Source organism: Aspergillus neoniger (assembly GCF_003184625.1).
Source record: "Aspergillus neoniger CBS 115656 unplaced genomic scaffold BO87scaffold_16, whole genome shotgun sequence".
In the NCBI taxonomy this organism is placed as follows: domain Eukaryota; kingdom Fungi; phylum Ascomycota; class Eurotiomycetes; order Eurotiales; family Aspergillaceae; genus Aspergillus; species Aspergillus neoniger.
This window is the reverse complement of record NW_020291144.1, coordinates 651,054-673,399: the sequence shown is the minus strand read 5'-3', so window position 1 is coordinate 673,399 and position 22,346 is coordinate 651,054. Positions and strand designations below refer to the sequence as shown.

Below are 22,346 nucleotides of genomic sequence, written 5' to 3'. Positions count from 1 at the left end.
CGGATCGATCGCAGGATCAGCCTGTCTTCATATTTACGCTGCGCACTCCCTCCCCCGGCCTTCGACAAAGGAATTGGCGCCTGTCCTCGGGTTATATCTGTCGCTGCTACTCTTCGATAATCCGCGCGGCGACTCTTTCGATTATATTCCAGAGCGCTTCTCACGCGAACGTCTGTTGTTGTCCCGTTGTCGCATCCTCTCTGGTTTCGAATAGGCAGTTCTCCGATAGCTTCATATCGCGACCAAGCTCTCAGCCCGTTACCGGAAAACATCGCTCGAACCCAGCAGGCGAACAAACTCTCCGGAACACGACGAACTATCGATTCCACGCACATATACTCCGATCATCTAAGAAAGGGAATTCGGAACGATATTCCAGAAGAACAGGAAGAACGGCTTTCGAGAAACGGAGCATTTTCGACTCCAACTTCTCTTTGGCGCGTTTAATAGCGAGGTCTCGCGCTTTTTTGCGAAAGGTGCCCTTGACCAGTAGCCTGGGTCCGTTGGGTCAACCTTGGTCTTTCTCAGAGGTATTCCAGGGCGCCCTAGGAGAACCGGTTATCCCCTTCGAAGTCGTGGAGCGATACTCGCAGTCGGTTTTTGGCGTGCTCGAGTCAAAGCCAACATGTCTTCCCAAACCCCCCGCACGTCCCTCCGAGGTAAGTGCTACCACTCTCATTTTGCCTCTGTCACTTCCGTTTTTGTTGAACGACCAGTGCTAACCGTCCGTAGAGGGCTTGCGGCAGGCTCCCAAGGCCAACCAACCGTTCATTCCCGATACTGCTCCGGTTCGGCGCTCACATCACAACTCAAATCAATCACCCCAGCCAAGCTCGATGTCACAAACGCATTCGAATTCCCCCGCGCCCAACTCGAACAATTCACACTTACCCACGGAGGGCTGGGACGGCAAAGAGCAGAAAGTACCTATGAACACACGCGAAGTAGCAACGCCAGGCAACAGGCCGGGCCTCTTTCTCACTGTGCCGGGCAAGGTGGCTAAACAACCTGATTTCTATGACCCTTACTTTCCCCTCAGATACCTCGAGGTCCCCAAGTGTGCGTAGGCCTTTACAGCAACCCATGATTATGACAATAATACCACTGACACGCTATAGCGGACCATATCTATAAGCGCGCCCACTACGGCCTGCAATCTGGTATATCAGACGAGGTCGATTTCGCTCTGTACCATCTTGTTCAGATTTCCAACCAGCGCTGGGACAAATTCAAGTTCGAGGGGTTCCCTTTGCTGGCCGAAACTCTCATGGAGAAAGCCATTGATGTCTCCATAATATGTACGGGCGTAAAATGGGAACTCCAGTATGAATATCGCTATCCTGTGGAGCGCGTTAATGTCCTCAACTCTCTGCACGGAACGCGCGATTTGCTCGAGAGGATCAAGAGTATTCCCGTCACTCTGCCTAATGATACTCTTGAAACGTACGAGTTCAACCACCGTCTACGGAATGTGAAAGAAGCTACCCTGGTTCTCCGGAATATGGTTCTACTCCCCGATAATGCTTTCTATGTCTCACGCTATGCGAAGGGACTTTTGAGGGACTTCTTGGTCATCCTGCTCAACCTTCCCAACCAACCTCGCCTCAATGAAATCAAGAACGATGCGTTAGACATCGCGGAAGAGGTTACCAAGTTCTTAAGGACCGACCCAGAAGATCCGCTTTGGATCTCCCTCCTTCAATGCCTCGAGTCCCCAGATCGTGCCCACGTCGTTCGGGCGCTCTGGGCGCTCACCCATTTCTCTACTGAAATTAACGATTCTGAGGGTAACCAAGCACTGGAACGCATGCCAAAACAAGCTCTGCAACAAATGTACTTCCACACTCTTCTGGACTTGGACAAGGACATCCTAAGCGGAGCGCTGGACTTTTGGTATCAGTACACGCTTTCGCGTGAGAACATCGAGACCATGCTTGACATCTTCGACTTCCCAAGTGTGTTCGTTCCGCGGATGATCGCCCTACTAACACACGAGGCGCGTCCTAGCAAGAAAGAGACGGTTCTCCAGGAAGAGAAAGTCGCACCGCCGCCATCCGAGATCCCTCGTGTGCCGGCAGAGCTACTGAAAGATTTAATGGAGCTACAAGAGCCAGAGCGTAGCTCACGCTGGTTGCGCTGCTGCTTCGTTGAGGATGCAGAGTGCGAAATCACCCAAATAGCCCTGTGGCAGGCATACCAGAGTCGATTCGCAGACCCCCGGGTACCGGGCGGTGGTGTCCTCCCGGCCGCCGAATTCATCAAGAACGTCAGCACGACATTCACAAATGCGCAAGCGCAGGTTATCAACGGGCCTGGCGCGGCGACTCGCTTCATCATCAAGGGCATCCGTCCGCTAGAAACAGCCTACACCTTCCAGGGATTCCCCTACCAATACTGCAAATGGGCAGATAACTCGAAGCCCTCCAAAACCTGCCAGCGCGCTTTCACCACCCCCACCGACCTGCGCAACCATGTTTTCGCCGACCACATGGAGCTCAAGCCCACGGACACACCGGGCCACTACAACCTGGACAATGCCGAATCCCCAGTCCACACGTGCCTCTGGGACAACTGCACCCGGTTCCGCTCATCCGGCCCCAGCAACAACACCGCCATGGTAGCCGGCCATGTGGCATCACACCTGCCCGAAGAGCGCCCTGCCGATGCGGAGCCCCCAGTCTCCAAGCGCGCTGTACTTCAGGAGCGGATCGTCCGCAAATGGTTCTACATGGATACACCAGTCAATGAGAGAGGCGAACCCTTCGGTGTAGCCTACAAGGCGGCGTTGGTCTTGCGCAACATCGCCAGGAACTTACCGACCGGCATGGCTCAGAAATACAATGGGCTCTCGTGGAAGAAAGCCGTATTCCTCAGTCATCGGCCGAAGATCGTGGAAACGTGGGACCGTAATCGGTCGCTGCGTAAGGAACTCACTGAGTTGATTATGATAATAGAGAAAGAGGATTACTATTGAAAATGAATACGTGACATGGGGCAGCGAGCAGCGAGCCTCGAGCAACGAACGAACTTTCATGTTATCATCATCATCTTCATCATCTTCTTCATCTGGCTAACTATTGCATTTGCTGAGTTTCATTCCATTTTTACTTTGATATATTGTTGTACAAATACCCTGGAATTTTTCCTTTTTCTTCTTCTCTTCTGCCGTTTCTCTTCGTGCGTTGGTGTGGTGAACTCATTCTCATTTCCAAAATTTCTTCCCTTTTCCCCCGTCAAGGGTTACACTTAGTTCCAATAAATCCTCCCTTTCCCACTCCTGTTCATTATGTATGGTAGTAGTCAGGGCATGACGTTTTGGAGAGAGAGAGGAGTTTGATATTATCTTTATCTTATTTTTAGTTTCTTTGTAAGGGTGGTGAGAGTGGAGCTTTGATCGGAAATCTGACATAAATTAGGCGTCTGGAACGGGATGGCGGAGGATTCATTGATTGATCGGTGAAGGTGGAATTGGTGATGGGGCTGTTGTGTTATCCCGGGATTTTCTTTCTTTTTCTTCTTTGAGCTTCATTCACAATATTCTTGTTTCGCTCGCGCAGTCTTTGCTGCTGCATGCTTAGGTTCGACGAGTGTATGTATGATAGGCGGAGTAGTAGGTTAGGTAGGCTACCAGGTTAAGTAATGGGGTGGTGGGATAAGTTAGTTGTTTCCCACAACATCCTTCTTAGACCAATTGTGTACCGTTTGCACGGTTCGGGGTTCATTCCATCATCATTTGTTTCGATTCGTACTCCCTTCGGAATAGAGAATAAGAATGTATGATAGAAAGGCGAGTATGATCACCGCATAATCTCCGGATCATCAACATTGACGTAAACATCCGCCACAAAGTTCTCGTAATTCGCCCATGCCATCTGCATACTCCCCAGTCCTGGTCCCGCGTAGCTGAAATCAACCGCGTCCCAGACATTCGGCCATGCAGATGCAGCGACTGCCGCTGCAGCAGCTGCGCCGTCAAGACCACTGTGACTCTCGGGTGTATGCATGAAGCTTTGCGCGTCTATTTGCATAGCCATGGACTGTTGCTGCTCTTGCTCCTGCTGTTGTTGTTGCTGGATAGATAGATCCAGCGGAGAGAACTGCTCGGAGCTGATAGCTGAATCGGGATTAATGTGGGATGAAGATGGACCAGAGCCAGAGCCGGCTGGAGTAGAAGAAGACGTAGAAAGTAATTGCGTCCGTCTTTCCTTTGCCCTATCCATTAACTTAACCATAGGTTTCCATAGCATCCCGCGTTGCGAATCGGCGATTACTCGTCCCAGCTGATTGAAGGTATATTCGACTGGTTCCCAGAAGCGTTCCATGACGGCTTTGTCGTCGCAGACGCAGAGTTCTGCCAAAGCAACGGCGAGACTATGCCAGGGCGGGAAGGCAAATTCTATCCATTTGTAGGTGGCGAAGCGGGGGTCAGAGCGGAGACGATACGCGGCGGTTAGCACGTTGACTGCGAATTCGAGGAGACGGTCACCACGGACGAGAGGCGGGGTGAAGTTTGGGGCGCGTTGGAGGGGCCGTAGGGTGATGAGTTGCATGGAGGCGTGGGTGCATTCTGCTACGGCTGCTGTGAGCCAGTGGAGGGGGTTGGTTGCCGGGGAGGCGTGAGCGAGGAGTTTCGAGACTGATTGCTGGAATTCGAGGACGAGTTGCTGGCGGATGGCGAGCGTGTTGATGGAGGGTTCCATGAAGTCGGAGAAGTTGAGGGATCGGGTTACGTATTGTGCTTTGCGGGTAACCATTGTGAAGGTCATATCTGTAAAGCCTGGGGAGTCGGGTGGATTTGAGGTCATGGCTGGGCTTATGTCGATATCGTTCACGTTTGCTGGCGGGTGAGATTCCAGCCAGGCGGCTTGCATCATCGGTTCGGAAGCGCGGTCCATGGATGCTTGGATGTCCAGAAAGCCAATGGCGAGCCAGACGCGGCGCCGGAGTTCTCGCTCGAAGGGGGTTACGTGAAATGGGGGCTCGGGGATGTGGAGGGAAAGAGCTTGCGCGATACGCAAGGCCATGCTGAGCATAGTCCACATGCGGCGGCTTTGGTCTTGGGAACGGAGGGCGAGCTATAATGGAAGGGTTAGTGAGTGTGAACTGGACAGGATTGGGGGACGTACGAGGAAGAGGACGTAGGCTTGTAGGACGGTGAGGTCATTGGTGGTGATAAAGTCAGCGCGGGCAAGGGCTGCTTCGGCTTCTTTTTGGTACTTTGCTACCATGGATGACTTGGGGATGCCGAAGCAGCGCATGCTCTCTTCGTCGTGAAGACTACATGAGGCGGCGAAGTATACAGAGTAGGCGAGGGCAGTTGGGGCCAGATGCCCTGGCTCGTAGTCCAAATAGGGCTTTCCATCCACGAGGAACTCCTTCACCGAGGGCCTGTGAAGAATCTTACAGAGCAGGTCCACCCTCTGCATGAATATACAGCATAGCTGCTGATGGGCAGGTGAGGGGGCTGGAGAATTGCTTTTTGTGGAGTCACTGCCGCTTGCCATGGAGAAAAGTCGGCGGTAGTTGATTAGGTTGCTGTTCTCAGCATTACGGTGATCTTCCTTGGAACCACTCTGCTCACTGGGATGTACATCCGGCACCTGTCCAGGAGTTAACTCAGTAACCAGATCATTGGATATGTGTAAGAGTTTATAGTAAGTGACTCACCTCATTCAAGAGACTGGCCCAAAACGAAGACCCCAAGTACGTATCCGGAGTCCGAACACTACCAGGCTGCGAGTCATCGTCATCGCCATGCTCCCCATCCGACGACCCAGCTTGTGAGCCTTCATCGACGGCAGCAGCTAGAATAGCGCGAGCGGAGGCCTGATTGCCCCCGCGAGCCAGTTCACGGATGATGGTTTCCAGCTTCGCCACACGGTCCTTCAGGTTCGCATCCTGGTCACCTGGTCGCTCCGTTGCTGGTCTGCCGGATCTGCCGCGCGGAAGACGTGCCCGTTCAACGGGGACGCATCTCGTTCCGAGACGCTGACAGTTCGTGCATGGGTTCAGCTTGTCGCATTTGACTTTGCGCTGCCGACAAGTCTCACAGCTCAGACGCACTTTGGGCTTGTTGGTGGAGTGTGCGGACGGAACGTTGGCTGCTTCGTCTGCTGTCTGCTCGGGATGATTCATTATTATAAGGGCCAATTGTGTGCTAGTGGCCGGCCAAATGGGAAATCATAGACTGCTAGTTGAGATTTAAAAGGGCTGAACATGGCTCATATCGGCCAGCTTGGATGAAGAGACTGATCAATGGAGGAAGTAGACATTACGGAGTGACACGAGATAAGCCGGAGAGCAAAAGGAAGAAGGTAGGATGGATGATTATTATTGGACCCAATCCATGGATGGATCGCCCGTGGCGGCCTCAGGACCCACACTTTCTGCCCTGCGCTTCCCTAACATCTACAACACACTTGTTCTTGTCCCTGGGACATATAATACGGCAAAGATGGTAGTAGAATAAACGTGATACTGAAAGTAAGTAAGGATTGAGCACTTCGATACCGACAGAGTAACTCAAGCGCTACCGGTGCCAGCATCGACTGAGCACCTGCACATCTACAGCTTGTCAACTCAACTACAGCCATCCAACCCCAAGTTCAAACCCCGGTCGTCAATATGCAAGAATGCATTGGGAATACATGACACGTATGGCATGACTACATTAAGCTATGGACCCATAACCACACCCATTTTACAATCCGAACCCAATGTCCATCCCTAGGCATGCGTGAGAAAGGAAAGCAGAAGAGAAGCACGGCATCAAAGCAGAGAGGGAGAAACTTGCAAGAAGGAAGCGGTTACAACGAATGAGATCGGAATAGAAATGAAATGACATTGGAAACCTGCCGCTCAAGTCTAAGAGATAGACAATAAACACCAAATATGTGCAAAAAGGCAAAAGCGAGATGGCGCACAGCCTTTACTCCCAAACATTAGAAAATAGATCGTCCGCTCCGCCAAACCCGCCCGCCGGCTTGGAAGGAGCATTCGTGGTAGTAGTCGTAGTGGTGGTTGACGAGATGGGTGCCGCGCTGGTCCATCCGCCAAAGTCCTCATCGGCAGCGACGGTTGGGGCCGGCTTGGAACTAGCCGACAAAGCCGGAGCGCCCCAACCCGCACCAATGTCATTGGCAGTCAGGGTATCCGGCACCTTCATCATCGAAGCCGATGCGGCAGGTGCTGCAGGTGCTGCGGGCGCAGGGTCTGGAGTGCTCCAAGCGTTACCTCCCCAAGGATCAATGGTAGTTGGAGGAAGAACGCTAGCAACGGACGCGGTGCTAGCCACTGATGGCCTAGGAGCCGGGGCCGGAGCGGGAGCTGGGGTAAGGTTGAAAGCAGACTTCAAATCCTGCTGCGGAGAGGTAGATGTAAACGCCGGAGGCGACACAGCAGCCGGGGCGGCCGGGGCCGGCGAAGAAAGCCCGAACAAGTCGTCAGACAAAGGCGACTTAGGGGGGTTAGGCTTCGGCGGCGGAGGAGACGCAAAGCTGGTAAATCCTGCGTCAAAACCGTTCGACGAGATTGATGCGGTCCGGGACTGCGGCTTTGGCGGGGGGACAGTGGGAGACGTGAGGCTATCAAAGAGACTACCACCCGCACTACCAACTGAGGCAGTGGGCGAAGACACCTTGGGAGCTGCTGGAGTAGACTTCATGCTGGCAAAGTTCGTCAAATTGGCGAAAGGTGAGGGTTTCTCAGCTGGTTTAGGAGCCGGAGGGGAAGTGGACGAGGGAATGCTCAGTCCGCTGAAAGCATCGGTCAGGCCACCCATGTTGGAGGCCGATGAACCCGGGGCGGGTGATGCCAGATCGCCAAATGAAGATGTACGCTCGTGCTGCGTCGTAGCAGGCGGAGGCTTCGAGTATAGCGAGAGAATCGACTGCTTCAAGTCGGGCCTAGACAGCCCGGTCGAACCGGTAGGAGTCGACGCCGTGCTAGCTGGGCGGCTGGTAGGGGCGGGCTGAGCGCTTCCGAAGAAGTCCAAGCCTAGTAGCGAGTCCCCGGGACGAGCCGCTGGCTTGGGAGCAGGCGCAGACTGTGGTTGCTTAGGAGGTGCCCTGGGGGTGGGCTCTGTCGTGCTCGGACGCGCCGGTGGGGCGATAGGGTCGTCGGCGAATAGATCGATGGACTGTTGCTGGCGATGGACTGCGGGTTGACTGGACGCAGCCACACGCTGAGAAGCGGAGCGTTCAATCTTCGCTTTTTCCTGAACCACTGCAAGAGGCTTTGACGACATGTGTTAGTCTCATCATATAAGGTTACACAACTTCGGACAACTTACCACATCGTCGTCGCCAATATCCAGGGTTTTGGGATCGGGCATTGGGCCGTCCATGACCCATCGCTTAGACTCGTACTTTGTCCGGATGAAATTCTCAATTTTCCTGTCCACGCCATTCACTTAGCCACGATGCCATCAAGTTGACCAGTATGCGGGGGAGATATCCACTTACGCTTCCGAGGGGACGTGGCCGGGTGCCAATTTCGCTTCCCAATATCTGCCATAGACAATGAGCTTAATAGTCCCAGAACACCGAATGTGTAATGGAAGACACTAACTTGTTGGCCCTAGCATTTCCCCATCTCACAACACTCTGAAGTTGTTCGTCCGTCCATGAGTCAAGGTCGACCGACTTCACCCGACTGATATGGGTGCCCATGCCGCGATGAATGCCCGAGCAACGGATACAGATGAAGATTCCCAGGTTCCATGATGCCCATCGAGGATCTAAATGAAACAATATTAGCATGCGATCGCATTATGCACCGGACATTCGCATTGAATGATATATGTGACGGCAAAACACAACAGGCGTAAGTTGGGCGTTATCCGCGGGGGGTCACTAACGCTTATTGCGCTTGCAATCGGCACATATCTTGTTTTGTTCGAGTTTCAGCAGACTCTTGATGATCTGCTGGTTCTGAGCAGCCTGGGACGGCGTAGCACGTCGAGACATCACAGCTAGGGACGCAGTCCGGGTCGAATTACCAGGGAATGCAGCCGGAGAGGAGAGAAAGGAGAGACAATAATAAAGGGGAGTTGAAACGGGGAGAGAGACGTCAAGGGCCACCAAGTGGCGGGTTGCGGTGTCTCGTTGGCCTCAGGCATTAAACTTGGGTAGGCGGTGGGTTGACCTCCGACCGGCCAGCGGCACGTGCCAGCGATGCAGTTTGATATAGATTGATTTGCCTTTGATTTATTGTATGAGAGTTACCAGCGTCGCACACGAACAGCGACGATCGTCATATTCATATTCATCTTCGTCTCATCTCTTCATCTCTTCATCATACAACTACAGTACTCTACACCGAAAACTCCCTATTTACCTTCCACCCATACCCCTTTTCACTTCCCCTGACCTTCATCCTCCTTAAACCGCAAACTAACACTATTCACACAATGTCTCTCATCAGTCGGAGTCGGATATCCCTCTCCCTTGAACACATGTCCCAAATGTCCCCCACAGTTGCTACACACAATCTCCGTGCGCTCCATTCCAAATGACCGATCCGTATGTCTTGTAACAGCTCCAGGGATGGAGTCAAAGTACGCAGGCCACCCGCATCCCGACTTGAACTTGTGTGTTGCCTTGTACAACGGCGCGTCGCATCCCGCGCAGTTATACACTCCCTGAGATGGGTAGTGAGCATCGTATTCGCCCGTGAAGGGTCGTTCCGTGCCCTTTTGGCGGAGGATTTGGAATTGCTCTTTGGTTGACTTGCATTAGTTTCCTTCATACCAGGATAGAGCTAGCACCGTGGGAACAGATGAGGGGTAGATAGGTAGAGAATGAGGGTAAAGCTATACATACCAGGACTTAGCACAGCTTGCCAAGCATCGTCACTGCGCTGGTCGGGATAGGACATGTTGTTGGACTGGGATTCGGTTTTCGCGCTAGAGCCGAATAATGCGCCGAGAAAGGGGATCGTAGGACCGGCTTTGAGGACAGTCGCGCTGGGGATGGGAAGAGGAGGTCGCTGGAGGGCTCGGGCGGAGTGCGATCGGAGGGGTAGTGCGAAGATGCGGAGGGCGGGGATCAGGCCCTGGAAGCGCATCTGGTTTTATTCAATAAGGTATGATTAGATGGAAGATAGATGATAGATATGACAGTTAGTCACTGACGAGGAGAAGGTCGCAAGGAAGAAAATTGAAGAGTAGTTAATCGCTTTCATTGATGGTCGCCGCTGAAGCTCCGATTTGCTTGCACTTTTTACGTCATCCGGACGGAAGCACCAAAACTTCCCTCTTATCTTACTATATTCCGCATATTAATATTGCCTACGAATTAAGAAACATCAAAAGCTAGTTCAGTCTTCATCAGATCATCAAGAGAATGCCTGTCTCCAAGCTCTGTACGCATGTATGTACAACAAATGTTAAGTACAACAAATGTCTAGCAAAACTAGCAAAAGCGCGCCTTCCAGATCCGCTGTCTACATGAACGCCTCCGGGTATCTCGTATGCATCAGCCGCTAAATGGGGAGACAAAAGGGTAAACAAATCCATCATGCCATGCATCAGCGACGTTGGACAACTCCAACGACGGTCAAAACTCCGGCGCCAATCTCCACCCTCCAGCCTTCCCGGGCCAGCATCTTCGCAACAGCCGGGCCCAGGCGGGAAGTGCCATCATGACTATGCCGTCCAAGTCCAGTGACAATGCGGTAGCCACCCTGAACAGGATTGCTGGCTCCACTGCCACGCATGTATTTTGCATCGCCCAGGGAGTCCCACCACTCGGATACCCGCTCGCTAGAGATCCGCACCGCATCCTGCACAGATACACCATGCAGATCGAGCGAGTTCCATGTAGACTGTGAGTCGACCAGAGCATCGGCAGCAGCAGCGGCATTGCGTTTGGCGCGTTCCAAGTGATCTCGTCCTACAGCGGAATAGTAGGCAGCCGCACCTCCCATCAACCGATCTGATTTACCGCGCCGGTATGCGACCGATGCCTTCGACAATGCTTCAGCACCAGCTGCAAAGTGCACGCCTGCTGCACTTCTTGCTCGGTTGAGGTCCCGGGTCACCGGTGCAGCGCCTCGGTTTGGAGCCTCCTCGTCAACGTCTACCGGCGGGGGTGCTGTGGTAATTTTGATTATCTCAGTCAAGGACGGAGCCACCGGGCTTGTCAGCATAGTCGCCGCGAGCTCACTGGCGGCCGATATAGAACTCCTCGTGATCTTGAGCAAGCCAGCAAATGTGAGCGGCGGCACTGAAGGGAATTCTTGCGTGAGCTCAGCCACTTGCGTAACCGTGACTGGATCCTCATCGATCTGCTTTTTGGGAGCATGTGTATCGGCAAGAGCCCTGATTGTAGCAGGAAGTGAGGCTCCATTAGCATGATAAGTTGAGCGGACGGTCTCCTTCTTCAAGATCGCCGAGGTTCGCGCATGAATGAACTCAACGTCCTTTCCAGCAGCATCCCACTTGTTCGTTGTATTCTCGAAGCTAGCCTCGGAGCTCGCAGACGATAAGACATCCTGTCTCCGGGCATTCTTATTCTTGGGTTTGCGCTTACGAGCTTGTTTCTTGCCTGCTCCGGGGTCATCAAAGCCGTCCACGCCCTTAGGAACAGTGACCACCCCATCCTCGTCAGGTACTTGCTCATCAAAGAACGATAGGTTGAGTAGGACGTCCATCGAGCGATCAATGCTCCCATTAGACTTCTTCAACGTATGCTGGATAGTAAACCGGTCAACTGACGGGAACATCTCAGTCAAATAGCCAATCTTATCATCTTCATTCGCTCCAGACAAATGGAGAGACCCATCCGGTCCAATAGTATACGAGACATGGTCCCTGATACCGACGGAAGAGAACCCCGACGTGAGGCTAGTGATATCTGTCTCCCGCGACCGGTCACCCTGGGACTCACTAAGCTCAGACGACCCATCTGCTTCTGGACCATGTCCTGCACCTAAACCGGATGTGCCGGAAGGGTCGAAGGGCAGATCCTCCTGTTCCCAAGCAGACAGCCGAAGCGCATCCAGAGTCTCGCGAAGTTGGTCAAGTTGGGCAGAGTCCGTCAGGTCATAGTCGAACGCGATGGCTGTGAGCAAGGCAGGGTCTAGAGGAGGGCAGTACGTCTTTTCCAGATCCTACGACGCGATTCGTTCTCAGCATCAGCTGTTTACACCCCGTTTGTGCACTTGCGGTTTGTATTGGTGCAAGGCGCGCACAATTTTAGGCAGACTAACCTGGAGCGGACCGTCATCCTTGTCACCCATGTTCGAAATCAATGATGTGCCACAAGTATTCGGTGTTGAGTCTTTTGAGCATGCCTTAATTAACTGAGGTTTAGATTGGCTGGTGCTTGTTTGCGACACAAGACTGCTGCTCCCTGGCGCACTTTGTTGAGGAGGAATTCGCGATAACTTGCGCCTGAAGGCGGGGGTGGATGACATAATCATTTCCAATGACTTGTGATCGATTGCACGGATGGAACTATGAGAATCACGAAATCGAGATGTAGAAAATATCTAGTATCTCGACGTGTTTATTATGTTTGATATCTTTGCATATCACAATAACTGGTTTGATATGGGGACTCACATGTCGTAACTAAATACAAGTAGTTTGCAACTTCTGACTCACAATACTCACATCAGACATCAAATGATCATCCTTCCATCAAGCTAGCCATTTGCACTTCATGACATCAGTATCTCTATCTGCTAATGAGTATGAATATAACATGAACATTCTCAGTCCCTGACTGAAAGACTGCACACTAACTATCAGCCCAAGTATTGAAATCTCATTGGCGTAAGTCCAGATGTTAGACAATAGTAGGTGCTGCCCTAAAATTATTCGACCTTTGTACCCTACCATCACTCACAGCAAGCAAGCACGTCAAGACTTCAAGGCTTTGAGTAACACAGTGTTACTAGTTTCCCAATAAGTTGCAAGCTCAAGGCCTTCCGAACAGGATGAATTCTAACAACTAAACATCGCATTGGAAAAGAAGAAAGAAAATCCAATCCAATCACCAAGATGATTCCCATTTCTCTCTCTGCTTCTCAATGTCTGGATCTTTAAGACTCCACCATCACAAGTTGACTAGTACTCTACTTACACATAATATTCAAGACCTCGCTCAACCTACCCAACCAGTAACACAGCTAGTCTGGTATCAGTAGTAAGTATACTGATAAAGTTAATACTGACAACCAATGAAATGACTTATTACCCAACTTACCCTGACACCAAATAGGAAAAATCACCAAGTCGCTATTTCCACCACCAAACCAACCTATGTCAAAAACCCTACTTTAACCCCCCATAATCCCGCACATAACCAACCCAAAAAAAGAAATAGTAGGATAGAAAAGATAGAGTGGATCGGCTACCCTCGGCCCCAGAATCATTTCAATCACTCATCTATCGGTTCCACCCCAGAAAATCTGGGTCATTTATTGTGTGGTGTGGGTGGTCTCCACTTGGACGGCAATTGATCGATGTTTGGGGATGGACCCGTGGGGGAAACTTAACGTCGATGCAATGTGGGTGCGGTTAAGTAAGTGAGTTTTTATTTAGTTGTATTGTGCAAATACTATGACATACTAACTTTGGCTCTGATGGTTCCTGAGACACATTTACGTAAATTATGGTTGTCTGTCTTCGTTTGGGTTACTCAGTTTAGCACTCAGGGAAATGTAGGCATGTGATATATACGACCGAGGAAAGGGCAGCTTCTCGGATATTAATGGGTTTCTATTTGTATGTCCGTCTTCTAGAAAGAATGAGGTATAGTTCTATATCTTCATAACACGTGCAGCTGGTATATCTACCAGTTCTGCTTACTTGTACTTGGCCATGAATTCCGAGTGGAACTTGACAATCCGCTCAACCCAGTCGGTTCCAGGAGCCAAGAAAGTAGTACGGAAGTGCAGGGTGTTCTCCTTCTGGCCGAAACCAGAGCCGGGAACGACGCAAACACCAGTGGCATCAAGGAGACGGAGGCAGTAGAACTCGTCGGCGGCACGGTTCTCGGCCTTGGCGGCCTCGACGGCCTTGGGAGGAAGGGTGATAGTGGGGAAGAGGTACATGGCGCCCTAAGTCATTAGTTAGTGAACCGTCCGTAGGATGCTCTACTGTCACTGGAAGTACATACCTGAGGCTCCTGGCATTCCACACCCTCCATGCGCTGGAAGGCTTCGTACAGGGCAAAGGCGCGCTTGCGCAGACCGTCCCGAATGCCATTGTACTCCTTCTCGTACACAGCGCGACTGGGCTCACCCTCCTTGGGAGGGTTCACCATCAGCTCGACCAGGCACTGTCCGATAACCGGCGGGCAGAGCATGATGCTGACGTACTTGTAGACCTGGGCCGCAACCTCGGGGTCGAATCCGACCAACTCAAAGTAGCCACCACGGTGACCACACTCACCAACCATACCCTTGGAGACACTGTGCAGGGAGGCCAGCTCCACGTTGTCGTACTTGCCGGGCACTTCTTGCTGCAGCTGACGGAGTCTCTTCTTGAAGGAGATGAACTCGCCGGTGAAGACGTTAGTCTGGTAGACTTCGTCCGCAATGACCACCAGCTTCTCCTCCGCGGCCAGGTCGAGCACACCCTTGATGTCCTCAGCACTGAGGGAAGCACCGGTCGGGTTGCCGGGGTTGATCACAACAATGGCACGCACATCGGTGCCAGCAGCCTTGGCCTGGGCAAGGTTCTCACGGATAGCATTCACATCGGTACCCCAGGCCCTGTGCTCCTCCAGGTGGTAAGGAACGCACTGGGCGTTCAGAAGGGACAATGTAGCGGTGTAGAGAGGGTATTGAGGGATGGGCACAAGGACACCAGTACTGGAGCCATCGCAGATGACATTCAGAAGGGTGCTGACACCGGAGGAGGCACCACCGGTCAGGTACAGATCCTGGGGGTTAGCGGGGAATCCATCACGCTCCTCGATGAACTTGGCGACGCTGTCACGGATGATAGGGGCACCCTGGCTGTGACTGTAGGCACCGACGCTCTGGACATCGGCGAGAAGGATCTTGGCCCGGTCGATGACATCCTGCTGGTAGCCGAACGACGTACGGAGAGCCTCGGGGTTCTCCAGCAAGGAGGGGTTCTCGAGAAGACTGAGGACCTGACGGAAGAAGCTGATGGGCTTCTGGTCCAGTTGCTGAGGGTTGCCAATGTTGGCGAAGATGACACTGTCGAAAGGCAACGACTTGTCTCCCTGAGCCAACTTCACACGGTATTCCTCGGCCTTGACGGCCAGCTCACCACGGACGGCATATTTGGCGGCCTTGACGTGGGGGTTGATGTTGTCCAAGTTGAGACGACCGCCGGAGGAGGCGGTCAGGGTGCGCTTAGCAGTGAGGGTGACGGTCATAGTGGACTCTGTGATGGTCGTAGGGTATGATTAGCTCACTGACCCTTTGTAGGACGAGAACAGAGGGTCTCTGCCCAGATGGCGGAGTAGGTTCCATTTGTATGGGAAGTATACGGGGGACCGGATGTCACAAGATCGGGGCTAGCTGGAAGAGGCCGTCTGACAATCGGAACATGGGGAAGGGGGGGGGGGGGGGGACACATCCAATGACCAGCAGCAGCACGGGAGGGGGTGAAGTAAAAAGAAACAAAAAAAGACTCACCCCTCTGCAAAGTGCCGGCGGGTAAGACTGCCTTGGAGGAGAAATGGCGCGGGCCGTTCTGATGGCACGACAGCCAGGCACCATTCGGCCGGGAAACAGCGCATCGCAGCGGAGTTGCCCGCAGTCGAGAGGCGAGCTTAATTTGCCAGGTCATTATGTCGGCTCTCTTGCTCCAATATGTCGGCCAATTGCACGATTATGCCTTCTCCACCGTGGGGGCTAGCGGGGAGACGTCGTGACAGGGTGCTCCTTGAAGCAAAGAGAAAGGCAAGGCCGTCTGATAGGCCGACAATGAACAGAAAGAATGCCTGATCGTGGGCCGGAAAGCAGATCCCAGACGGAGAAAAAAAGCAGAAATCCACGAGGGAAATCCCACGGGGCGGTGAGCAGATGACTCAGCTGGTTCCCTCACCGGGTCAGGAACCGTTCCTTTCCTTTTACGTGAAGGGCATTGTCAGAAAGGAAATGATCGTGTCGATTCTATGCATGGAGACTTGATCTATCGACTGGCAAATGTGTACACTGTACAGATGGGCGTCGCACTGCGTACTCTTCGGTGGCTTGAGGCTAGGCGGCTGAGGACTGCGTTACACCCATGTCTGCTATGGTTGGTCCAATGAAGACCAGTCATCCCCATGATCCCACACGCTCTCCGGAGCCTCCCGAACTTCGGCTCGGGTACGGAGTATCTACTTGACTAGAAAGATAGGCTCTACGACTTGCCTGGTTCTACCATATGTCGGTGGGAATAGCTTTGGCCCACTACCCACAACTCGCCGATTTCTTTGAGGTCATGTTGTCTTCAGGTCATTATATGTATGATACAGCAGCCTCACGTGTCTGGACGCTCGCAGTGTCAATGGTCAACGGTGTCAAAAGATGTATAAATCACTGAGTCTCTCATCTAGCGAGTCATAAACCATGTCTGGTGAGTCAAGATCAGACCATTCCTTCCCTAGCAAGAACCCCCTAGCTCCGTTCGCTTCCTCGCAACCGCACGGCTTGTCCGTACTTTTGCAGTTTCGTAATCAGAGCGTCGCCGTGCTTCACAACATCCGCGTACTGCTTGTTCTTGTCGTCCGGTCGGTTCGTCTCAATGATGCCATTGACCCGGTCGATGGTGCATGCAATCCGGTTGCTGGCGATGAATTTGGCAAGATCCCTGTAGTTGTCAGTCAATGCAACCTAACAAGCAATGCTTCAGTGGCAGACTTACCGATCCAGGTAGTCTACGGTGACGCCGAAGTCGCTGGCCATGCTGTTCAGGCCAACAACGCGATAACTCTGGAGCAGTTGCTGGTACGCGCGAAGTCTCATCTCGCGCACAAACCACGCGCGGTGCTCGTGCAAGTACCGGTCCTGGTTCAGGAAATTGTCCTCCACGGCTGCCAATGCTACGAAGAAAGTGCGGTAGTTGCCGGTATACAGGCTGTCGACCAGGTTTGCAAGAGGCGAGAAGTCCACGGGCGCTTCGGTTTCAGACTGAATGCCAGATCCCGCTCCCAGAGTAGTGAGGTTCACCACAGTGGTAGCTGTGGTTGGCGCGGCTCTGGTGACAGTAGCATCCTTCATCTCCTCATCCTGGGCTCCGGGCCCGGAGGATACCTCGCCGGCCAGAGCAGCCAAGCGGTCCTCGCCAGGTCCAAGAATGGCCTTGATCTCGGGGGCATCCACGACCTTGGCCTTGAAGTCGACTCGCTTCAGGGATAATGAGCCGGCAAGGATCGAATAGATGACCAAGGACGAGTAGCTGCACAGTTCGTAGCTGGTAAAGGTCGATAGACTGTCGAGTAGCAGAGGGGCAGCAAGGTTGTAAGAACGGATGGTGAGTAGATGTAGGCCCTTGTAGGCCTTGAGGCGGTTTCTCCGGTCCCAGTCGCCGCCACTTTCAATCAGAGTGTTTGCCCGCTCAATGCTCTTCTTGACAGAATGGGTATCGCCGAAGAAAAGACCAATCCGGATCATGGCCAGCATCAGGTCGATCTTCGTTCCGAGGAATGTCGTCTTCTCAAGGAGGGCCTCGTGGGATTCGATAGCTTTGTCCTGCAAGCCACGGATTGAGGTTAGCATATCAACCAATATGCGGGGCTGATTTCGAATAGACTCCTGGCTAGAGCTTCCCAGGACATACCTTATCGCCTACACGGGCCCAGAACTCGGCGCGCTTACCCCGTGCGGCCAGCACCTCAGTTTCCCCGGCGGCTTCCTCAGCTTCGTCCTCCTCCTTCTGGAATGTTTCCAACTCCTTTCGGTTGTCTTCCATCAGTGACTGATACAGAGATTCATCCCAGGGGAAGTCTATGTTCTGAGGCGACTTCCGCGAAGCCAGCATATTTGACGTAATCAGGGACTTGGTCGGGTGCTGGGCGACACCCTCACCGGAGTGGTTCAGAATGCCTTCGACGGGATGAGCGAGGTGTCGGTAAAAGGGGGCCATCTTGTTCTCGGAAATAACATCTTGAAGCCTCTTCAATGATGTCTGTCGCACTGTTTGCGGGCATGCAGGGTTGGAGAGGTTGAAGACATGTTGGGCGAGGTTGAGATCAGGGTACTTTATGTACTGCGGATCGGACCCCATGTTGACGAAGGGGGCTTAGATATTGAGCTGAAAAAGATGCACGTATAGACAATGTAATGAAGAAGCTATGGGGCGAAGCTTGAAGGTCAAGGGAGCAGAGGGTCTGGGGTCGATGATGGATGAGGCAGATACATCACCTATGGAACGTAGCTGACCCGAGCTCAGCTGGGAAAATGTTGTTCCGGTTGCCGAAGCCGCTTCCAAGTTTCAACAGCCATTCCAACAGTTCATACGCTGAACACCATCGAGACATGCATAGAATCGTTATTATCTGGATAAAGGACTCTGCCCAATATAATAATTACGAATGTTGTATTGCGGTCGGTGGACTTTAGCATTGCAACACGTATTGTATCGATTTAAAGACAAGCCCTCAATGACTACTCGAGCGAATGCTTCTAGGCTGCTTGATTATTATGCTTGGCATCTATCAATAGACGAGATGTTCAAAAGCCATCATAGCTTCCTTCTCATTCTTCTCTGCAACATGTAGAGGTCGATGTCACATGACTGTGTATAATTGGCGGACTCCGGAACAGCAACCGAGGACAGAGTACCAAACGTAGAAATGATGCCTGCGAACGAAGTAAAACCATTATAGAAACTCCGAAGTGTCACCGCGGGTATGTTGCGCGTATACTACGTACAGATGATCATCCACGGAGCTGACTGTATTGGTGGGTTCCGTTATTAGACTGGAGTAAGATGATTTAGATAGTTGCTGGGTGGATAGAGGACCACACGTGCGCTCATGGCAGGCTAATAACTAATTACGCAGCTTGATCATTCGGAGCTAAACCGTGGATTGTAACGGATACCGTTCATCGACGCTGCTTCCTTCCAACTGAATTGCCACTCATGGGCGAGTTCGTATAAAAGAGAGCTTTAATACCTGCATGGTAGTAGTTCGATATCAGGTCAGTTAAGGGTGCAGTTGCCACCAGATCATTGAAGATGTGGCGGAAAGCCACATCCGACATTGGTGCTTATCATTTGCATCTAGGATGTAGTCTGCTCTTAGTCTTAAGAGGCGGCAGAGTTATCCGTGAAGTAGGTAGGCTAGGTGGTAATCGGGTCTGACATGCGAACTTGTACTTTGATGGCAAGGTTACCTCGGGGTATTCCGGTATCAAAGGCTGTCTGTCCACTAGTCGGAGAGCATGGTCCGCAAGTGGCTGGTCAAGGTATGATCCCTTGCCTAGAACAAGGTATACCTTATTCATGAGGATTTTTCGGCCTTGCAGCGATGCTCAGCTTCTTGGAATAACGTACAGGAGGTGTTGCGTCTAGCACGTGCTATGGGGCGAGTAAAAATTTTCCGTATCAGACCAGACAAGGTCGACGAGGCTAAAGAATCTCGCATATGCTTCGATGAGATTCGGCTGTTCAAATCAAGACTGAGGCATCAGCGAATAACAGCACATGGAGACGGGGTAAACTACACCTTAATAGGCATAGTGCATAGTTGGGCTTGATAGGGAAGATGGGGTACTGGGATCCACTTACCTTCTTGACCCGCGGTGATACTGACGCTAAGGCTACACAGGGAGGGGCCAATACAACCTCGCCGGCCTGCTTAGCGTGGGAAATGGAAGACCAAGGATCAAAGAGGAAATCCATCATGTGCCTTGACGCTGTTCTCTCGCTGGTCCTCTTGCCCACCCAAAGTTTTTTTTTTTTTTTTTTTTTCAGTCCCATTTTCCCTTGTACTTATACCTCGAGAATCCTGTTTCTTCCCCTCTCCTTTCCACTGATCTTTTACTCTCACCCCCTCTGATATATAGGCGCAATCGCCCTTTAATTGTTCCTCCTTCGTTGTCTTCCGAGTCCCTCATCTTGGCAAAAGTACATTTTATCTCTCAAAGACAATTGCTCTGTGTATATACACAGTGAACCAATTTCTCTTCGTTTGCGACAATCCAAGGCTGCGATCCTATATTGACCTGCAAAAGCAGTCAGCATGGAGCCAAAACCGGACGTTGAGTCCAAGGTCGATGTTCCCCCCGAGAAGGCCCCCGCTTCTCTTGACGCGGTTCCTCTGGAGGAAACTGCGGTTGGCAAGAGCCGTTGGGAGCGTAGTTGGCCCACGATTGCATGCGGCGCTGGTCTTTTCTCTGATGGCTACCTCAATGGGGTTCGTTCACTTGACATGGATTACTTTTGTGGCAGTTGGTGATTTTGCTAATATGGCTTTTCTACAGATCATTGGACCTGTAAATACCATCTTGAAGAGACTGTACCCTGAAGAATACTCCAACTCACCCGCCAGCCAAAATGTATCCTCTATTACTTTCGCCGGTACTGTGGTCGGCATGCTTATCTTTGGATACACAAGTGATCACTGGTCGAGAAAATGGTCCCTAATGATCTCTACAATAATCTTGTTCCTCTTTGCCGCTCTGTGTGCTGGTGCCTATGGGTACCATAACAGCCATTATGGTCTGTTTGCTGCACTTACTGCATACCGTTTCTTCCTGGGAATTGGAATTGGCGGCGAGTACCCTGCAGGGTCTGTCGCAGCCGCGGAGAACACTGGTGAACTCAAACAAGGCCATCGCAACAGATGGTTCGTGATGTTCACCAATTTCCAAATCGATTTTGCCTATGTTGTCTCCGCCCTGGTCTCAATGATATTGGTTTTGATTTTCACCGAAAATCATTTGCGTGCGGTCTGGCGTATTGGTTTGGGACTCGGTGTCATTCCACCTCTTAGTCTGATCTATCTCCGGTTGAAGTTGGAGGAGCCCGAGGAGTTTAACCGGGAGCGCATGCACAAGTTTCCTCTTTGGCTGATTATCAAGTAAGCTGCCTGGCTATGATCAGTTATTGCGTTCAAGACTAATCGCACATTCACAGGTTCTATTGGAAGCGTCTGGTTTGTGACTCTTCCTAGCCAATGCGCAGAGTACTACTGACCGTAAACAGTTTATATGCTCATTGATCTGGTTCCTCTATGATTTTTCTTCTTATTCTTTCAGCATCTACTCGTCTGACTGGATCGCTATTATCCTGGGAGACAGTGCTCCTCTCTGGCAGAGCTTCGGTTGGACTACACTGACATATACCTTCTACATCCCCGGATCTTTTCTAGGAGCACTGTCGAGTGATTGGCTGGGGCCCCGCAATACCCTGGCCCTCGGTGTCTTGCTGCAAGGCATTGTTGGGTTTATCATGTCTGGCTGCTATGAGTATCTCTCAACGCCTAAGAATGTCGCAGCATTCGTGGTGGTTTTCGGGTAGGCTCTGGATTGGATCACCTCAAAATCTCATCTGCTAACTACGGACCTAGCATTTTCTCGAGTCTTGGTGAGTTTGGTCCTGGCGACAACATTGGACTGTGCTGTGCCAAGAGCAGCGCAACCGCTGTACGGGGCCAGTTCTACGCCATCGCTGCAGCAGCTGGAAAGATAGGCGCGTTTGTTGGGACTTATGTGATCCCGATCATTCAAGACAACGCGCCTAACAAGATTCGGTCCGGTCAGGACCCCTTCTTCGTCTCCAGTTCACTCTGCATCTTTAGTGCTGCTTTGGCCTTTTTCCTCCTACCAAACATCGGACAGGTATGCCATATTTGCTGGTTCCGTCCAGGCGAGAGTAGGCTAATCGTCCCTACAGGACACCATCACATATGAGGATGCCAAATTCCGGGCCTATCTAGAGGCTCATGGTTACGACACTTCTGCCATGGGCAACCGAGAGGAGCGGTAGTCGATTTCCTCCTGCAACCCGCGCGCCTTACGGACCTGCTAAAACAACGCATCTGAACCGCTAGCCCGGACAACGTCCCAGCCTAACAAGCGCCAACCTTCCCGTACCCCAAGCGACATTCCAACAGAAGAACGGCCCATGCAACATCTTCTAAGAAAGCCCAAGCAGCGAATGCGCGATGACCGACGATGGAAGTTGGTGTGAAGATGCCCAAGCGACCCCGGAAGAGAACACGCCCAGACGCGCAATTTTGGTAGCAAACAAATCACCCGATTGGAGCCCCTGGAAAGGATGCTCGGGGTCATAAGTTAAGAGAGTATGGTTAATGACTCGATGACTATGTATCAGTGATGTAATGTATAGAAATACTATTATTATGCTTTATATTCTTTTGTCGGAGGAAAGAAAATAAGCAAGCAAAAAAGTGATTGTTGAAGAC

General features: G+C 51.9%; 8 protein-coding genes across 8 annotated transcripts; 2 read left to right on the top strand and 6 right to left on the bottom strand.

The window, feature by feature from the left end:
• Positions 1–480: 480 nt before the first annotated feature.
• BO87DRAFT_57966 (putative chromatin remodeling complex subunit (Rsc9)) lies at positions 481–3,088 on the top strand. Its single transcript, XM_025629399.1, has 3 exons — positions 481–659; positions 733–1,059; positions 1,119–3,088. The coding sequence occupies exons 1-3, from the start codon at positions 626–628 to the stop codon at positions 2,972–2,974; spliced, it is 2,217 nt and encodes a 738-aa protein (XP_025479846.1). The 5' UTR covers positions 481–625; the 3' UTR covers positions 2,975–3,088.
• A 709-nt stretch (positions 3,089–3,797) lies between these two features.
• On the bottom strand, positions 3,798–6,135 carry BO87DRAFT_308485 (Zn(II)2Cys6 transcription factor; the record flags this gene model as incomplete). Its single annotated transcript, XM_025619435.1, has 3 exons — positions 3,798–5,075; positions 5,127–5,600; positions 5,668–6,135. 3 exons carry the CDS (start codon positions 6,133–6,135, stop codon positions 3,798–3,800), a joined length of 2,220 nt encoding a protein of 739 aa, XP_025479845.1.
• Positions 6,136–6,615: 480 nt separating this feature from the next.
• Positions 6,616–8,966, bottom strand: BO87DRAFT_334958 (stromal membrane-associated protein; the record flags this gene model as incomplete). Its single annotated transcript, XM_025620470.1, has 5 exons — positions 6,616–8,233; positions 8,291–8,393; positions 8,463–8,507; positions 8,569–8,737; positions 8,858–8,966. 5 exons carry the CDS (start codon positions 8,964–8,966, stop codon positions 6,929–6,931), a joined length of 1,731 nt encoding a protein of 576 aa, XP_025479844.1. The 3' UTR covers positions 6,616–6,928.
• A 257-nt stretch (positions 8,967–9,223) lies between these two features.
• BO87DRAFT_334953 (peptide-methionine (R)-S-oxide reductase) lies at positions 9,224–10,168 on the bottom strand. The gene is made up of 2 exons (XM_025620469.1): positions 9,822–10,168; positions 9,224–9,717 (listed from the first exon to the last, which is right to left on the bottom strand). The coding sequence occupies exons 1-2, from the start codon at positions 10,063–10,065 to the stop codon at positions 9,356–9,358; spliced, it is 606 nt and encodes a 201-aa protein (XP_025479843.1). The 5' UTR covers positions 10,066–10,168; the 3' UTR covers positions 9,224–9,355.
• Positions 10,169–10,422: 254 nt separating this feature from the next.
• Positions 10,423–12,356, bottom strand: BO87DRAFT_376728 (Smr domain protein). Its single transcript, XM_025623371.1, has 2 exons — positions 12,211–12,356; positions 10,423–12,111 (listed from the first exon to the last, which is right to left on the bottom strand). Exons 1-2 carry the CDS (start codon positions 12,238–12,240, stop codon positions 10,528–10,530), a joined length of 1,614 nt encoding a protein of 537 aa, XP_025479842.1. The 5' UTR covers positions 12,241–12,356; the 3' UTR covers positions 10,423–10,527.
• Positions 12,357–13,693: 1,337 nt separating this feature from the next.
• Positions 13,694–15,936, bottom strand: BO87DRAFT_376726 (putative alanine aminotransferase). The gene is made up of 3 exons (XM_025623370.1): positions 15,622–15,936; positions 14,127–15,367; positions 13,694–14,067 (listed from the first exon to the last, which is right to left on the bottom strand). The coding sequence occupies exons 1-3, from the start codon at positions 15,773–15,775 to the stop codon at positions 13,813–13,815; spliced, it is 1,650 nt and encodes a 549-aa protein (XP_025479841.1). The 5' UTR covers positions 15,776–15,936; the 3' UTR covers positions 13,694–13,812.
• Positions 15,937–16,380: 444 nt separating this feature from the next.
• BO87DRAFT_334946 (proteasome regulatory particle lid subunit RPN7) lies at positions 16,381–18,307 on the bottom strand. Its single transcript, XM_025620468.1, has 3 exons — positions 17,753–18,307; positions 16,838–17,664; positions 16,381–16,783 (listed from the first exon to the last, which is right to left on the bottom strand). Exons 1-3 carry the CDS (start codon positions 18,197–18,199, stop codon positions 16,591–16,593), a joined length of 1,467 nt encoding a protein of 488 aa, XP_025479840.1. The 5' UTR covers positions 18,200–18,307; the 3' UTR covers positions 16,381–16,590.
• Positions 18,308–19,890: 1,583 nt separating this feature from the next.
• Positions 19,891–22,293, top strand: BO87DRAFT_376724 (putative MFS phospholipid transporter (Git1)). The gene is made up of 6 exons (XM_025623369.1): positions 19,891–20,333; positions 20,401–20,999; positions 21,056–21,074; positions 21,125–21,435; positions 21,489–21,759; positions 21,815–22,293. Exons 1-6 carry the CDS (start codon positions 20,160–20,162, stop codon positions 21,905–21,907), a joined length of 1,467 nt encoding a protein of 488 aa, XP_025479839.1. The 5' UTR covers positions 19,891–20,159; the 3' UTR covers positions 21,908–22,293.
• The last annotated feature ends 53 nt before the right edge of the window (positions 22,294–22,346 follow it).

Coding starts and splice junctions, on each gene's coding strand:
- BO87DRAFT_57966 (XM_025629399.1), top strand. CDS start 626: ATGTCTTCCCAAACCCCCCGCACGTCCCTCCGAG. Junction 660..732: donor CCCCCGCACGTCCCTCCGAG/GTAAGTGCTACC, acceptor AACCGTCCGTAG/AGGGCTTGCGGCAGGCTCCC. Junction 1,060..1,118: donor ATACCTCGAGGTCCCCAAGT/GTGCGTAGGCCT, acceptor GACACGCTATAG/CGGACCATATCTATAAGCGC.
- BO87DRAFT_334953 (XM_025620469.1), bottom strand. CDS start 10,065: ATGCGCTTCCAGGGCCTGATCCCCGCCCTCCGCATCTTCGCACTACCC. Junction 9,718..9,821: donor GCAAGCTGTGCTAAGTCCTG/GTATGTATAGCT, acceptor AGTCAACCAAAG/AGCAATTCCAAATCCTCCGC.
- BO87DRAFT_334946 (XM_025620468.1), bottom strand. CDS start 18,199: ATGGGGTCCGATCCGCAGTACATAAAGTACCCTGATCTCAACCTCGCC. Junction 17,665..17,752: donor GGGCCCGTGTAGGCGATAAG/GTATGTCCTGGG, acceptor CGTGGCTTGCAG/GACAAAGCTATCGAATCCCA. Junction 16,784..16,837: donor ACCGTAGACTACCTGGATCG/GTAAGTCTGCCA, acceptor TGACAACTACAG/GGATCTTGCCAAATTCATCG.
- BO87DRAFT_376726 (XM_025623370.1), bottom strand. CDS start 15,775: ATGACCTGGCAAATTAAGCTCGCCTCTCGACTGCGGGCAACTCCGCTG. Junction 15,368..15,621: donor CGCCGGCACTTTGCAGAGGG/GTGAGTCTTTTT, acceptor CGACCATCACAG/AGTCCACTATGACCGTCACC. Junction 14,068..14,126: donor TGGAATGCCAGGAGCCTCAG/GTATGTACTTCC, acceptor CTAATGACTTAG/GGCGCCATGTACCTCTTCCC.
- BO87DRAFT_376724 (XM_025623369.1), top strand. CDS start 20,160: ATGGAGCCAAAACCGGACGTTGAGTCCAAGGTCGATGTTCCCCCCGAG. Junction 20,334..20,400: donor CTGATGGCTACCTCAATGGG/GTTCGTTCACTT, acceptor GCTTTTCTACAG/ATCATTGGACCTGTAAATAC. Junction 21,436..21,488: donor GCATTCGTGGTGGTTTTCGG/GTAGGCTCTGGA, acceptor CTACGGACCTAG/CATTTTCTCGAGTCTTGGTG.
- BO87DRAFT_376728 (XM_025623371.1), bottom strand. CDS start 12,240: ATGGGTGACAAGGATGACGGTCCGCTCCAG. Junction 12,112..12,210: donor AGGATGACGGTCCGCTCCAG/GTTAGTCTGCCT, acceptor ATCGCGTCGTAG/GATCTGGAAAAGACGTACTG.